The 17292-nt window shown below is 48.5% G+C and overlaps 2 protein-coding genes across 5 annotated transcripts in view; one reads left to right on the plus strand and one right to left on the minus strand.

Annotated features, from left to right (window-relative positions):
* mllt3 (MLLT3 super elongation complex subunit) overlaps positions 1–981 on the minus strand; it is a 31606-nt gene extending 30625 nt beyond the window's left edge. For 2 of the 3 annotated variants that reach the window (XM_030338104.1, XM_030338102.1), the window contains exons 1-2: positions 783–979; positions 40–220 (exon numbers count right to left, since the gene is read on the minus strand). In XM_030338104.1, the coding sequence (XP_030193964.1) occupies positions 40–220; positions 783–794 (193 nt within the window). In that variant the 5' untranslated portion in view covers positions 795–979. Of the gene's footprint in view, positions 1–39; positions 221–782 lie in introns of all 3 variants that reach the window. The other variant, XM_030338103.1, reaches the window with a different exon arrangement.
* A 1054-nt stretch (positions 982–2035) lies between these two features.
* The window catches only part of focad (focadhesin), a 46746-nt gene continuing 31489 nt past the window's right edge, over positions 2036–17292 (plus strand). Inside the window, exons 1-10 of one of the 2 annotated variants that reach the window (XM_030338022.1) lie at positions 2036–2160; positions 5550–5621; positions 5966–6040; positions 6738–6892; positions 8973–9074; positions 13128–13229; positions 14053–14302; positions 15440–15649; positions 15936–16023; positions 16749–16960. In XM_030338022.1, the coding sequence (XP_030193882.1) occupies positions 5565–5621; positions 5966–6040; positions 6738–6892; positions 8973–9074; positions 13128–13229; positions 14053–14302; positions 15440–15649; positions 15936–16023; positions 16749–16960 (1251 nt within the window). In that variant the 5' untranslated portion in view covers positions 2036–2160; positions 5550–5564. The remainder of the gene's footprint in view (positions 2161–5549; positions 5622–5965; positions 6041–6737; positions 6893–8972; positions 9075–13127; positions 13230–14052; positions 14303–15439; positions 15650–15935; positions 16024–16748; positions 16961–17292) is intronic. The other variant, XM_030338023.1, reaches the window with a different exon arrangement.

Here is a 17292-nt window from a genome sequence, read left to right on the forward strand (position 1 = left end):
AAGGTTTACATGCAATGACCACAAACAAAATTATGTTACCTCTTTTTGGTTTTGGGAAGCTCTCGTGCAGGTGAAAAACAACTTTCTCCACGAAGTGCTGAATGTTACTTTGCTCCGGTCCTCGGACAAAAACGATCCAGTCGTGGGTAAATCCTTCCACAGTGGGTTTTTTCCGGACCTGAGCACGGTGACCAAGTTCCAGTTTCACCTGAACGGCACCCTGTGGGATGTTATGCTTTTGATAAGATTATTTTTTTTAATTTCCACCCAAAAACGTGTGGGATTTTTTTTCTTCACATTTGCAGAAAGGGGCTTTATCAAAACCATTGTGCAGTTGCAACAATCAACAATAAAATGGCATTAGGTCTCATGTCTCCCTACTCGTCCATCCATTTAACACTGAAATAATGCACGTGTAAAAAAAAAAAAAAATACAGTTTGTGCACTAATGTAAGCCACACAGACACATCAACTTTTCTACATTCATAACTCAACAGCTGTCTCCCTGCAAGTCAGATCACGTTCATTATAAAACCCTGCACGTCCTATTTTACTTTATGCTCCGTGTGTCAGGCTGCAGCTGGACCACCACAGCCTCGATATGCGCTCAACTACAGCGGTCGTAGCCTACTGTACTTCGGCTTCAGATCAATCGGGAATACTGCATGAAATCTTCGGCCGAGACGCGCAAAAAAAAAAAGAAACAGCGAACACACAACGCCGCTCCGTGGACCGCCACACTCTCGCGTGTGCAGGCGGCCGCATTATCATTCTCTACTCACCGAGTTGGCCATCCTTCAGGCCGCGGCGTCACCGCTATTTCATGGAGATTTCGTTTTAAAAGAGACAAGAGGGGAGCCTATCTTGCTTATGGCGGCGTACATGGTCTTTTCTTGATTGAACTCAACCTCGAGTTTCAAAGGCTGAGGGAGAGAAAAAGTAAGACGCATGCGCTGTCTCGCGTGTCTACTGGTCGAGGAGCAGAGCACGAGAGACCGCGAACCAATGAGGGGAAACACACTCACGCCGGCAGCCAATGACGGACCGATAACCTTACCGTAATTATACAACGAATCAGATTTAACAAGAGTTTAAAGAAAAATACAGGTCTACATATGCTGTCAAATTATATCAGGGTATAGCTTATCATATCCGCCGTTGCAGATATTTCGTAGTGATGTGGCTACAAATGTGGCTATTGCAAACTAATGTCGATCATCAGAAGAAAGCTGATGTATTACTCATCTCTTTAAATCGCGTGGTATTAATGTAGAATTAATAATTAATCCGAAACTGGTGGAGGCTAATCTGTGGTAAAACACACGTATGTTGGCCTATGCAAATGTTTACAATACACGTATACTCTATGCATACGATACGTACGCAATACACGTATGTAGGCTGGCTCGTTCATGGAAAGAGTCAAAATTAAAAGAACATTCCCTTGAATGATTTATCCTTGGAATATCTGGTGATAACACACACACACACACACACACACACACACACACACACACACACACACACACACACACACACACACACACACACACACACACACACACACACACACACACACGCGCGCGCGCGCACACACACACACACACACACACACACACACACACACACACACACACACACACACACACACACACACACACTTGAACGCACTCACGCACAAACACACGCATACACGCGTCATTTCTGGATCCTGAGAATAGGCTACATTATTTTGCCTTTTAGGCACTTTTGCCTAAACCACTATTAATTAATTAGAATAACACGAAACCTATATTCATTGTTCATTGTTCATTATGAATTATTTATTGCAGATAGGTAGGCACAGAATAATGACCGAATTGTCCCTGTTTTTGAGACAGACTTGTTATATTCTCCCACCTCCTATCCTCCCACTGGAGTGACAGGGCAAGCATGACAGGTGCTGCCATTTTTTTGACCATAGATCAGGAGCTAAGCATATAGACAAGATTTCCTCGCGGTTTTAATAGGGTGTAATATGGTTATTTGTGGTAAGCGATTACATTATTAACAGCAATTTAATACTTTAACACATTTTTTATTTGCCTTTCGCGCCTGTGTTCAGTCTGGTCCTCGCCGCACGCCGTAGTTGCGCGATACTTGTCTTGTGGATGTTCACAGGTAAAGTTGACACTGTCTTCGTAAACTGTTTATTCCATGTCGTGTAAAACATTACATTATGTAACTGACTGAAACGGATATTATAAATGCCTAACTATGCTTCCTCTGCTTCTCTGAATTAATATTTTGTCTTTTCACGTGGTTGCGGTGGGGTTATCATCTAGCTGGTGGCTAATCGCATATATTCTCCCACTGCATACTCACTAGTTTCGTTAATTTCATCTTTAAAAGTTACAGTTATTGTCTGTATAACTTGGCAACACATATGCTTGTGAGAGTCTAGGAGTGTCAAAAGTGTCAAAATAAAGAGTAGGTTCGCATCACGACCCACTGTTGTACAGTTACCGTTGTCTCAATTCCCTCCATGAGTTCCCTGTTCATGAAATATAAGTATTACCTGATACGATCAGACCACTTTGAAAAACCGACTTATTGACAGAAGGTTGCTCAGACATGATGAACGTTGACTTTGGTTAAACCAAAGGCATGGGTCGAACAATTGTGCACCACGTAGCAGCCTGTGGTTACACAGTAATAACGCGCCTGTTTTCCACTCACTTTGACACTCGCTCAGTGGTCTGAGCGAGCAGTTTTTTTCTTTGCACAAGAAGACCCTGTAGTTAAGCCACAGCCATGTCACTTCTAAAGCATAGTTGTGTCAACAATGCTCCATTCATTGTCCCTACTTGTATCGCTACTGCAGCGCTAGCACACACGAGCTGGCCTACATTGTTCTGAGAGCGGTACATGTGGGATAGAAACCACTGGAATGGTTTGAGTATTACCTCTAAGCGTTGAGCTGATAGTAGTAGTAGTCACCCCATAAAATAAAGTAATGTACATCTAAATTGGATTTAGATAATACTTTAAAACAATGGATTGTGCAGGTTTTAGTTGGTAGTGGAAGTATTGAAGATATACTCCTACCTATCCATTCATCACAATTCAAAGCTAGATGCCTGATGGATGTTAAGGTATCCAATTAGCCAATAGTCTTTTAGCCTTTACGGTTTTAGATAGTGTCTCTGTTTTGAAGTGTCACCGGTTTGCCCATATGCCATATGTCCTACCTCTCAAAAGAAGAACCAGCAAACCTATTTACTGTACAGTAATGCAATATGCTCCTTGACACAAAAAAGCCAAAAATACATAACTATAAACAAACATAAATACAAAATATATACAAGGCATTTCAGTGGTTGGTTGCCTGCTTACCTATTTGTGTGGTCATTGGAGTCCGACCACGTTTAGGTGACTAAGCGGTTTAAAGCTGAGGGCAGATAGGCATGCGTTTAGCACAGTGTGCGGCTGGCTTATCAGTCAGATAGGAGGCAGTGTGGGTGGATGTGTGGGCTTAGCTGGGGTGTCCCTACGTTTTTCAGGGGAAAATGGGTGCGCTGGGGTGTGTGGGTGGGTGGGTGGGTTGGTCGGGGGGGGGCTTTGTTGCTCATGTTTCGTGTGATTACGGAGAGTAGCGCTGCTGGTGATGCGCGCCGCAGGTGGAGGCAATCCGGTGTGAAGTGAAACAGCTGTGTCCAAGGCTGGGTAGACGCCGGGGTCATCCGATTGCCGCGGGCAACTCGAGTTTGCCCCCCCCCTCCCCTCATCCCCCACCCTATCTCAGGTGTAAAGGAGGGCCTGGATGAGACAAATGGTTATGTAATATTAATTCTTCGTTACTGTAGAGAAGTTCTAATGACAGAAGTTCTCCCTGCCTACTAGTACAGTGCCATGAGATGCATAGCACCTCCGGTCTGTGAAAGGTTCTCTGTCCAACTACTGGAGCATATGGCTTTGGCTTTTGCCTGCTTGATTACTGTTCTTAATCTTTTACTACCCTCCGTTCCATTAATGTAAAAGTAAATATGAAGCCATAATGTCGTATCACTTTTGTTCTCACTCAGAAAAGCATATCTGCTGAGATTATCAAACCGAATTAGAACGAATGCATGAACAATGATATGATGTTGTGGGGAAGGGTCCAAATGGAAGAAATTTTGCTCGCCAAAGCAGCTCTGTGACTTGTTGAATGTTTTATGTTCAGTTACATTGATGATTGAAAACTGATCCCTGGGTGAAGATCTGGTGGTCACATTTAAAAAGTGGACGAGAACTCTGTAGAATAGTTAGTGTTATGTTGTTATAACAGTATTTAATGATAATAACGTTCTTATTGTTAAGAGCTTTTAAATTTGATTTAAATGAAAGGAAAAATGCACACCTCGATGATTCAAGTGTCTTGCAGTTACGACTGCAGTACCATCTTGCCCATTGTGCCTGTCTCACCACCTAACGCCACCTGTGGTTGGTCGTCTAACTAGATGGGGTTTGGTGGTGGTGGGGGTGGGGGTTTGGTGGTGGTGGGGGTGGGGTCTTCCTGAATATGCAGTGGCTAGCAGCCATCTGGGGGCTTCACAGGGAACTCTGACAGCAGGCAGTCTCTCCCCGCAACGAAGGGTTGTCCTTGGTGTTTAAACCTGAGAGCACCTTCTGTTTGGAAGCCTGCAGTGAGAAGGTAGAGAAAACGGGGCAAGGTGGGGGTCTCGTGAATAATTTAATGTAAAATTGGGCTGTGGCCACCATAATTGACCATGTGCCAAGTGGTCGAAATGAGACAGAACCGGTTGGCTTTCAAAGAGATTGAAGTCATTCTAGGGCCCTCCTGGCATTCTTTGTGCCGAGCACTTATCGTCTATTAAGTGTATCAAGCAACAGGTGTTTTCTTTCAACACGTAGCTTCTCTTTTTTGTACCTCCCAGCTCATTGGAGCGTTTATCTGCCCGGCTTCGCTCGGACCCCTCCAACTGCAGCGTTTACACAGATGTTCTGTGTCTTTAACTCCTTAGAGACCCGGCTCACCGGGATATACATCCAACTAGGTTCCCTCTCTGTTCCTTAATGTACATTGGGTAATAGTACACTTGTAACAGTCGCCTTGGTATCGAAAGTGCATATGCTAGAAATAAATTGCTCAATCTATAGAACAGAATATTAACATTTTTTCCATCTCTGTACCTGAATGTGAATTGGGCTAGGGTATCTGAAGTCTTATTGGCTACACGATTGACCTTAAGTGCTAGCTGAAAGATCCACAATCACAAGATTCTACTAGTTACTACATAATTCTACTATTTATTATGTTGCGGTATGATAGGTCTATATTTTCGTATAGTTGCCATTGTTTTTAACAAAAGTGATGGTGTAGCCATCTATGGAAGAAAAAAATAAAGTTTTAAAAAGTCTATTCTTTCTACAACTTTTGTTTTCCATCCTCAAACAGAATTAATCTAGAAGCACAAAGCTTAGGAGGACCTTGACTTTTGATCTACAACTTCTTCTGAGGTTCTCTCAGAACTCTGTGTCTCTTTGTCTTGCTCTGCTGCTCTCAGGCTTCACAGAGGGAGATGGCTGAGAGCCTGAAGACGCGGTTCGACTTCCCCAACCCCATCATACAGGCTCAGGTGCTGACCCCCACTTCTTCTTATAGCACTAGTCTAGGCCTACATAATATTGTTTACTAGGAGAGCCCTTCACACAGATCTCAGACACTGCATGCTTTAACCATGCCACCATACCTGTGTTGCCTTCAACTGTATTTCTCAAAATGTGTGTCGAATATTTTGAACTCACTCGATTAACCAGAAGTCAACGTTCACCTCAAGCCACAGATAATTGCTGAGCTTGGACCTGAAGCCATGCTTTTTTACCAAGGAGGAGACAATCCCACCTGCGTGGCAGGCTTTTAACCATTTTTACATTTTTACATTTAACGTGAATCACATTAACGCCTACTTTCCATTAACAGACGGCGAGAAGTCTTGTCGCTGCTGTGTTGAAAGAGAAAGAGCAAAATGGGAAGATATCTCAATCCTCTGTTCAGGTAAGCTCTCTTGTGTAACGTTCAGAGCCTTGACTGTACTTTAATGGTCTTCATGAGTCAGGTGTATTTCTGTGGACGATTAATTGACCCAATCTTCCCTTCCGTCAATCGGACATTACCACAGCGCTAATGTGCAGGTGCTTTTTTCACAAGATGTACGTCATTTGCCTGGTCATAGCTGACCTTAAATAATGCTTTCTATTGCACATTGAGTAGCAAATAACTATCATTGTTCCGTCGTAAATCTCATAAAGCCGTCTCTATCTTTACTCCTGAGGCTTTATGGCGAGTTGTACCAAACGCATGCTCTTTGCACTCGAGATAATGTAGGGTCACACCATTGTGGGTGCGATTTATCATCATAGGTCATCATTGTCGTTGATAATCATTTCTTACTAATTTTGTCTGCTTAGAGCTAAGTAGAGGCAATAAAACATGTTGGTTTAACGTATTGATGGAATAAGTGAATTACACACACACACACACACACACACACACACACACACACACACACACACACACACACACACACACACACACACACACACACACACACACACACACACACACACGTGCTAAAGGCTCAGTTATGGTTCCACGTCGACGCAACACCCTTGCGTTGTGTCGATCTGGAACCGTAACTGAGCCTTAACTCACGCTAACACCCGTCCGCCACGTCTCGCCCCTCCCCTGTCAGGGCGTGGCGTTGGCGGCGCTGTGGGAGCAGTGCTGCGGCGGGGACGCCGGCGTGCGCGCCACCTGCTGCCACGCCCTGGTGCTGCTGGTGGAGCAGGGCCATGCCGATCTGCCCTTCGTCCTCAACAGCATCCTCAACCTCCTGCCCTCCGCCAGGTACATGCTAACACACACCTGGCCAGGTACATGCTAACACACACCTGGCCAGGTACATGCTGACATACGCACACGGCTAGGTACATGCTAACACACACACCTGGCCAGGTACATGCTAACACACACCTGGCCATTAACATGCTGACATACGCACACGGCTAGGTACATGCTAACACACACACATGGCTAGGTACATGCTAGCATACGCACACCTGACCAGGTACATGCTAACATACTCACACAGCTAGGTACATGCTAACGCACACACCTGGCCAGGTACATGCTAATACGCACTCGGCTAGGTACATGCTAACATACGCACACGGCGAGGTACATGCTAACACACACACCTGGCCAGGAACATACTAACATGTGGGTCGGCTCAGCCCAGGAGTTAGAGCAGTTGTCTTGTAACCGAAAGGTCGCTAGTTCGATCCCCAGCTCCTCCTAGCTGAGTGTTGATGTGTCCCTGAGCAAGACACTTAACCCTAACTGCTCCTGACGAGCTGGCTGTCGCCTTGCATGGTCGACTCTGCCGTCGGTTTGTCAATGTGTGTATTAACCGATGTAAGTCGCTTTGGATAAAAGCGTCTGCTAAATGCCCTAATTGTAATTGTAAAATACGCACTCGGCTAGGTACATGCTAACACACACACCTGGCCAGGTACATGCTAACATACGCACACGGGCCGGCTAGGTACATGCTGACATTCACCCATGGCCACGTACATGCTAACATACGGCGATCATCTTCTCTTTAGTACTGGGGGCATGGGGCCATTTAAGTGGCTACACTCTCAAAATACTCACACACTCACAAAATGTACAACATTTGTATTGTTAACTTCGCTGCCGGAGTGGAAAAATCTATCGGCCAAGCATTTGTCATTCTTTTGATTTAACCCGCCAAATGGTCAAATTGGCTTTGGCAGATGCTCACTTTGGACCCAGGCTACACTCCCCCAGAGATTTGTAGTAGATGGTTATGTTTGTCGGCCATTTCACAGCCGGCGCATGGCTGGTTAGCCACTTGGCAATGAGTGAGTCTTGGCACCCGCGACCCGTCCTTCAACAGGCTGACACCTAACCTCTAACCGCTCCTCTTGACCGGCCGAAGGGCGAGAGCCAACCCCGTCACGTGGATTTATGTGAGCGGTGTGGGTGGATGCGACCCACTTCATTCCTCTCGATGGCCGTTCGGAGCGATAAATGCTTTTCGTTCTGCGTACATTCCCGCCATGTAGTCACGGTGGCTTGTGTTACAGAAGGCAAGCCAGGCGCTCGGCACAATGAGCGATCTGACTCCCAACATGTCGATGGAGTTTACAGGGATGTTTTTGTATGTAACCGTATAGTTGAAGGGCAAGAGCATTCTGGGATGGAATTTATTTCTTAACTCCCATCAGCCGAGATGGGTCATGAACTATGTCATGCAATCAAATATAAGAGCTGCAATGATTATTGGAATAGTCCATAAAAAGGAAATGGATCGAATCTAAGTTGGATAATCGATTGATCGTTTTAGAGATGTAAGTACAAATGTATGTCAAGTACAATTACCAAACACTTGCTGCTTAATGCTGCGGATATTTCCATGTTTGGTTCGTGGAGGGATCAGTATAAAATGTGTGATGAAGCAAGCAAAGACTAAATGATTAACTGATTAATCGGAAAGCATTAAGCAATAATCGTAAGGTTATTCAACAATGAAAGTAAAACATGCAAATTTGGGTTGGGCAATCAACGTATAAACAAAACATTCAGGTGGAGCTGGTCGGTAGGCGATCCGAAAGGCCTGAACACATTCACACGTGCTGGATGGATTGAGTGGATAGTTTTGTAGTATTAACATTTGAAGGATGGAATATTCTACGTTCCTGCACAAACATCAGCATTTCAACCTTCTGTTGTCAGCAAAAAAAGATAAAAGAACCAGCACTTAAACTCACTTAGGTAAAATCCATAAAGCCGGCATTATGCAACTTATTTTCGATACTATTCCTCAGCCACCATGAATATTTATTAAAGAACGGAAATGCACTCAATGTGTACTCAAGTCTCCGTCTTTGCGGAAACACAGCAACGTCCAGGGACTGATCGGGGCATTGGGGAAGCTGCTGCAGATGCAGATGAAGCAGGGCCCAGACCCGGAGACCGCCTTCTCCTGCCCCTACTCCATCAGGTGAGCCCCCCGGCTGCTCGGCACGCTACCCCCCTCCCACTGCGGTCCTTCATTGGAGCTCTGTTCAGGTCATTTATGTATGTATAAAAATCTATGCATAAAAAAAAACAGTATATCTCCCAACCCTATAATGTAGCGTTTTAAAAAATATATATATCGTTTTTTTAACAGCAGTAGTAACAGTATTACTACTTACTTATTTTACGAGGATGTTTCTATGTGAGCCATTTTGAGTCTGCCTTGTGTATTAAAAATGCTGTATAAATAAAGTTTGCATTGCCTTGCATTGCCTATTATGGAGTGTATACGAAACGTAAGTAAGTAATAAGTGTTTACATGAAGTCTACCATGGAGGTCAGATGAGCTGAGACTTTTTTCCGACACAATAGTCTGTACTAGGTTGCTTCAGCTTAGAACGAGAATCCCCCCCACCCCTCCCCCCCTCCCTCCCTCCCCCCCTCCCTCCCTCCCTCCCTCCCTACCATCTCCTCCTCCTTCTCCTCCTCCAAGTCTTTGATGTGCACCTCTGCCAAGTTCCTGGGGGCCTCCTCCTTAATCAGTAACAGTGAAGGATAAAGAGGCTGTGCTTCTGATTCACCCTCAGCCCCCATCCCTCCTCCCTCCTTCCCTCCTTCTCTCCTTACCCCCCCCCCATCCCTCTTTCCCTCCTTTCCTCTGCATAATGGCTTCTTCTCCTTGTGCTGCTCTCAGGCCCTCCCTTCTATCTGCTCTCTCTCTCATCTCCTCCTCTTCCTCCCGCCCTCGCTCCCTCCTCCTCCTCCCGTCTTTATCACTTCCTCCTCTCTCGTCCCTCTTTGTTGTTGTTTTTTTCCTTTCTTTGTTGCTATTTCTTTCTGTTCTCTCTCTCCTCCCTTCCTGCCACATCCTGCTCTTCTTCTTCTTCCTCCTCCTCCGCCTCCTCCTCCTCCTCTCTTTTTGTTGTCCCGCTTCACTCTTGTTCTTTGCAGGGTTGCAGCCTGTTGTCTCCTACCGTGTGTGTGTGTGTGTGTGTGTGTGTGTGTGTGTGTGTGTGTGTGTGTGTGTGTGTGTGTGTGTGTGTGTTTGCATGGTTGTATATTGGTGTGATCTCTGGTTTTTGCGTGTGTGTGCTGTGGCTGTGTATTCATGGTTGTGCATCTGAGTAATTTCCTGTGTGTGTGTGTGTGTGTGTTTGCTTGGTTGTGTATGTGAATGATCTTGTGTGTGTGTGTTTGTGTGTGTGTGTGTGTGTGTGTGTGTGTATCTGCGCATGGTTGCATATGCATGTGTTCTCCTGTTTGTGTGTGTGTGTGTGTGTGTGTGTGTGAATGGTTGTTTATCTGAATGATCTCCTGTGTGTGTTTGTGTGTGTGTGTGTGCGCATTGTTGCATAAGTGTGTGTGTGTGTGTATGTTTGTGCATGCTTGCCTGCCTATGTGCGTTTGTTCGTGCATGGCTGCGTGTGTGTGTGTGTGTCTGGCACAGACCCCGCCCCCCCCCCCCCTGGTGTGTAGATGAATATGTGCAGGCTAACCAGCCTCCACGACCGGCTCCGGCTCTGCTGATTGGTCGGACCGGGCTCTGGTGCCGGCAGGGGGGGGGGGGGGGTTGAGGAGGGGGGCGGGGCCTGGAGTCCGGCGACGGTAACCGGGGCTGGGATTAATGGAGGATGCTCAGTGGTGCTCATTGTGGACCGGCTGTCCACCGCTGCCCCACACAGGCTGCCACAGAGGACACTAAGCCACTGGGACCCCCCCCCCCCCCCCAGCGGGGTGGGGGCGAGGCCGGGAGGAGACACTGCTCATGCGTGCAGCCCTCGGGGGCGCTGAACTGCTCCCTGTTAACGGACGCACAGGCCGATATGTGGATTTGTTGTAAATAAGCGAGAGATCACAGGGATAGATCGGGAGGCAAGGATACACAGTTTATGTTCCGAGCTGCAGGGTGTTTAGAGAGGTCCGGCCTGTGTGGTTCAAAGGGACTTTCAAAGACTTGGGAGATGTCGTGTTTGAACACAAAACCGTATAGAAAATGGGGTAACGACAGCTTTAACGATCGATACGGACGCTGGGGAATATAAAGGGAAAACAAGCACATTGCCCTGTCCATACTGTGTTGAACTTTAAGTAGTAAAGGAGTGGGGAGATGGTTTTGACTCACACTCTCTGTCTGGCGGAGAGACCGAGACTGGACGAGAGTCGTCACGTCTTTCCGTCTGTTCTTCGCCCTGGCCCTGAAGCACCGCCGACCCACCACAGGATCAGGTCGTGGAACATCACCACCGGTACTACCCGTCTCCAAAGGCCTAGTTATGGTTGGACGTCGACGCAACGCAAGGATAATGCAGTCGCTTCGACGCAGTCGTGAACCTGAATTGGTGCTGCGTCGGGTTTTAGTCAGCGGATCTCGACACAAGTGACAATTTTTGCGAGGCGCACGTCAGGCCCTTGCGATGGACAAAAGGAGGGTCGACAAGGATGTAATGGGTCCGTAAACTAAGGCTGGCCCGAATTATTTGAATATTCAAATACTCTTTCGGAAAATTTGTATTCAAAGCTTAAATCAGTATTCGGAGCAATCACGGTCAATATAATGGACATAATATGGACACATAAGACATTCAATATTCTGTATTTGTTATGGATTTATCGTATCAATTCCCTGAAAAGATGCACGTTCCAGGATGAATTGAAAAGCTCCCGTAAGGCCTGAGATGGCAGAGGACAGCTGATTTGGAACAGAACAACAGCTGTTCGCTTCCGCGGGGAAAAAGTAAGGAACTCCAACTTACTAAGGCCTACTAATTAACGTTCAAAAGCTATTAAATCTTCAACAAAATATGCAGATAGTGTCAAAATCGGTTCCAGGGAGTATATAGGGATTATTAATGTTGTTTTTGATGGTGTGTTTTTCTGGAACGAGTATTCAAATACTCGCTCGTAAAAACCAACGAGTATTCGAAGCCTGAAAAATGGCATTCGGGCCAGCCCTACCGTAAACCCCCTTGCGCTGCGTCGACGTCCAACTATAACTAAGCCTTTAGGAAGCTGCCGCCAGATGTCTCAGTTCAGACGGCTGAACTTGCAGTTGCTCCCCCCCCCCCACCTTTGAGTTTGAGCTTGTCCTTCCTCCCTCTCCCCCTCCCTCCCTCCCCTCCCCCCCTTCCTCCTGTCTTATTGTGTGGCCGGGGGAAAGGGGAGATAAGACGGGGAGACTGATGGATGTGGGCTGGGGGGGGGAGAACTTGGGGTAACCTGAATAGAGCCGAGGGGATGGACAGAGGGGGAGGGGGGGGGGGGGGGGAGAGATGCTCAGGGTAGATAACATGGTCTTCCCCGTTCAGCCAATGCTGGTGCCGGCCATGGTCACGGCTGAGGTGGGTGTTTTGTCAGCTCGCTTCCTTCCCATCAAGACGATTGATGCGATGACGGATGTGTGTGGTGCGATCCCCCCTTGACACCCACACCACCCACTCCTGTTGGGTTAACCTTTGACCTGTCTCCACTCGGGATTTGAATGCAAAGACCTGACCTTGGTGCAGACGGACTCGAGTGTGACGACCAAGGAAGGCTCCTCGTCAACTGAATATTGTCATTCATTTAATGCATTGCAGATTTGTGTGCTCAAAGCTTCCTCAAGGACAATGCCGATGTTTCTTACACTTTTCTGTTCGTCAATGTTCTATACACCGTCAGACAATGCAGGCATTGAAAGTTAACGACTCGTATCGTTTATATCGTTCAGTAACTCTTCGGTAAGTCCTACAAAGTGGAGGACACGGTATATTTCAATAAAAAACATGAACGCATTGCAATTTGTGCCTCGATCTAAGTTTTAAGGCAGCACAGCAAGGTCAAACACTGGTAACGGCAGTTTTTTGGGGTCAAAATGCCCCGTGTAATGAAACAGAAATATCTATTACCCACGATACATTGCATGTCTGCCTCCTTTACAATACAACAGATGGCAAGTGTCTAAAATACAACGTTTATGATACCAATCTTAAAATGGTAGCGGTTGTATTCAAATGTATACCATGTCTCTAAAACAATCGTCTTTTGTCTGGCGTTGCAGAAGCAACCCCCATCCCTACATCACGGCGCTGGAGAACCGGGCTGAATGCTGGCCCTTCCTGCTGCTGGAGATCCACCACTTCATCCAGGAAGGGGCAGAAAGGCAAGCGCTATCCCTCCTTCCTCCTCCTCCTATCAGGCCACGTGCTAGGTGTGGAGAGTGGGACGGTGGGATTCCTCGTCGTCATGCACTCTCAAACGCCTCGCTGTGCTCCCGTTCTGACTCGCATCTCAAACGAAAGGCTGCCGCGAGCTCCGTAGCGATCTAGTTCTTGGAAGTCTCCCCCCATCGTGTTGCTCAGTGTTCTACCTGGTTCGGATTGGTTATTAAAAAGTCTTGGCTTCCCCTCCGGTCACAGGAACAGACATACCCCGAAACACGACACGGTGGTCTTTTGAGGTGTTGTCGATTTTTGGCGATACATTGATTTTGATTCAAGGTGAGGTTATGGATGCAGTGAACTGGTCCTCTGAGAGATATGATGATACTGTAGGAGATCGCAATGAAATGGAGACGGAGACTTGCCGGTGAAAAACACGAGAAGGATTTATTTCCCAAAACACAGAACCCGCACAGCCAGAGGTGCGTTCCTTAAGACCTGCGTTGTAACCAGACCTCCACCTTAGTACAGCCAATCCCTACAGCCCCAAGAAGCTCTCCTTTACACAGTTGCAGTTGTATATCAGTTGTACATGCAACATACATGTTTTATTTATCCAGGTTATTTTTATTTCACTTATTTTGAGTGTTACTTGTACATTGTAAATGTGTGCTACTTGCGTGCTTCTTGCACGCTACTTTAATGCTACGTGTATGCTACTTGTAGTTTACTCATATGCTAATGCTATGCTATTTGAATGCTCCTTGAGTGTTAAATGTATGCTACTACTTAGTCACACGGTATTCCTGCCAACGTCTGGCTCAGGGAGGACCCCGCTTGCGTCACGATGCTGACGCCGTTCCTCCGCTACCTGTACTGCGAGCCCCAGAGGCAGCCGGCTCACGCCGCCTTCAGGCAGAACCTGCTCCGCCTCCTCCTGCCTGTCCCCGCCCCCGCCCACGAGGGAGGCCCCGCCCACAACGGAGGCCCCGCCCACGAGGCCCCTGGGAGAGGCTCGTCGCTGGTCCATGAGAGCCTGCTGGGCTGCTTCTGCCAGCTGGTTCCCCACATGCAGGTGAGGCCGCCTGCGTCTCGACAGGAGGAGAGCGCCGAGACGAACAACGTTTTACCCAAAAAATACGACCAGATGTTTTCCCTCCCGGTGTCTGCTGTCGAACACGGTGGTTGTACTTCGGTTGAGCGATCGCCGACGGATGTTTTTATGTGTTGTTTGGAGGTAGAGATCGCTAGTTCCATCTCTGATATCCAAAGAATATCTTATTTTTCCTCCCACCGAAACGTAGCTGCAGCTAAAGACAAAAGGAAAGATCTATCGAGGGTTATCAATGCATAGCTGGTTCCCCCTCTTACTTTCTTAAGCTCTTTATTTTTCTTTCTTTCCTCCCTTTCTCTCTGCCTCTCTCTAACATGCATTTGCAGTGCATGTTCTGTGCATGTGTGTACTCATTAGTAACTAAAGTAAAGTGCGCACTGCTTCCCTTTGTGTGTTTTGGAGAGGAGTAATTCTCTCTCCCTCTCCCTCTCTTTCCTCCCCCCTGACACATCTAAGTGTCAATGTGTTCCCTGAGCAAGACACCCTAAGTTACCACCTGTTAGAAAAGCAGTACATCAATCCTGTCCATTTGCCACTGAAGGCTCCGTTATGGTTCCAGGTCGCCGCACTGCAATGAACACGCAGTTTCAACGCAGGCGTGAACCTGTTTTGGTTTTAGTGAAAATGATAACCTTGCGTCGAGGCGACGCAGCAGCAAGGGCTGTGATTGGTCCAATCAACAGGTTACCATTTTTTCGGTCGTGCACGACAGGCCTTTGCGGTGGACGCAAAGAGGGTCCACAAGGACGTCAGGGGTCCTAAAAAAACCCTTGCGTTGCGTCGATGTGAAACCATAACTAAGCCCTGCCCTCCCTGTATCTCCCCCTCTCGCTCCCTCCCTCTCCCCCTCTCCCTCCCTCCCTCTCTCCCCCCCTCTCCCTCCCTCTCCCCCTCCCTCCCTCTCTCCCCCTCTCCCTCCCTCCCTCCCTCCCTTTCTCCCTCCCTTTCTCCCCCCCTCTCCCTACCTCTTCCTCCCTCCCTCTCTCCCTCCCTTTCTCCCCCTCTCCCCCACTCTCTCCCTCTCTCCCCCTCTCCCTCCCTCTCTCTCTCTCTCTCTCTCTCTCTCTCTCTCCCCCCCTCTCCCCCCCCTCCCTCCAGGTGGACAGCATGGAGGCGGTCCTGGAGCTCCAGGGCTACGGCGAGGTGCTGCTGCCCAGCCTGGAGAGGGCGCCCGGGCCGCGTTGGCGTGCGGAGAGCGCCCGTCTGGCCCTGCTGCTGCTCTGCGCCTGCAAGCTCAGCCTGCAGCTCAGCGGGGACTGCCGCATCTTCCTGCAGCTCATCCACCGGCTGCTGCCCACCTGCCGGCAGGTACAGGCGCTCCCGCCGCCCGGGGCCATCCGCACCCGCTTTCAAAATAAGAGTTCGACACTTGGATGGAAAAGCAAGAAACATCGGTCAGACTCTTATTTTGAAGACGAGAGCGGAGGATCTATTATAGTTTTTTAACCCTTAACACAGGGCGATTCTGGTCAATGAAATCCTTGTCCAGAGACAGACCAGCCTGATCATCATCGTCCTGATCATTTCCAGTTTGCTTCTATTTGTTATTGACTAATTATTTCATTGTGTGTGTGTGTGTGTGTGTGTGTTGCAGGAGGTCCCAGTAGAGGAGGTGCTGATGGGTCTGGGCCTGCTGCTCCTGGAAGCTCCCGCAGACCAACAGACCGACCTGCTGAACCTCGGTAACAACAAGCACCACCTCTCCCCACACACACCAGCACACACTCGACGCCCTTCCACACGTTTCCCATTCAGACCAAATGCAAAAAAGCAAGGCTTTGTAAAAGAATGAAGAAAGATACTTCCGGCTGAAAATGCATTTCCAGATCTGGCCTTGTATCGGGGGCTCACCCCAGTTCACGCCCCTGGCCCTTGCTGCTGCTATGGAAACCCAATGTGTCTTTGTGTTTCTGGAACCGTTCAGACCATCGCCACTGCTCAGATTGTCATAACGTTAAGGCGGCCCCTTTAACTTCCCAACCATTTTTTATTCCCCCCCAATCATTTCATCACGTCCTTCACGGTGGCCATCCCTCCCTCCCTCCCTCCCCCCCTCCCTCCCATCCCTTCCTTCCTCCCCCTCCAATCCCTCCCTCCCCCCCTCCTCCCCCTTTCCCTCCCTCCCTCCCTCCCCCCACCTCCCATCCCCCTCCCTCCCTCCCTCCCCCCCTCCCCCTCTCCCTCCCCCCCCCCCCTCCCTCCCCCCCTCCCTCCCTCCCCCCCTCCCTCCCATCCCTTCCTTCCTCCCCCTCCAATCCCTCCCTCCCCCCCCTCCTCCCCCCTTCCCTCCCCCCCTCCTATCCCCCTCCCTCCCCCCACCTCCCCTCCCCCTCCCTCCCCCCCCTCCCCCTCTCCATCCCCCCCCCCCCCCCCTCCCTCCCTCCCCCCCCCCCCCTCCCTCCTGCAGCCCTCTCCCTGGCCCCGGAGCAGGAACCCCTGGCCCCGTGGGGGGCCCCCCTGCTGCTGCTGCCCGTGCTGCAGCTCCTGTCCGTCGCCGGGCTGGTGGAGCCCCTGGCGGAGCCCCGGCTCCACCGCCGCACCCTGGCGCTGGCCGGCCGCGTGCTGCGCAGCGCCGGGAGGGCCACGGGCCCCGCCCCGCAGGTGGGCCCCGCCCCGCAGGTGAGCACCGCCCGGGGCCTCCTGCTCGACCATGGAGGAAATCACCTTCATCATCATTTTAATATTGAAATCACCTTCATCATCATTTTAATATTGAAATCACCTTCACCATCATTTTAATATTGAAATCACCTTCACCATTATTTTAATATTGAAATCACGTTCATCATTATTTTAATATTGAAATCACGTTCATCATTATTTTAATATTGAAATCACCTTCACCATCATTTTGGTTCAATATTGAAATCACGATTTATTGAAGCGATTGTTTTTGGAGTTTGAAACCATGATGCATTTATTCAGCATTTCTCTCCAAACACGTTGTAACA

Source organism: Gadus morhua, chromosome 17 (assembly GCF_902167405.1).
Source record: "Gadus morhua chromosome 17, gadMor3.0, whole genome shotgun sequence".
NCBI classification, from domain to species: Eukaryota; Metazoa; Chordata; class Actinopteri; order Gadiformes; family Gadidae; genus Gadus; species Gadus morhua.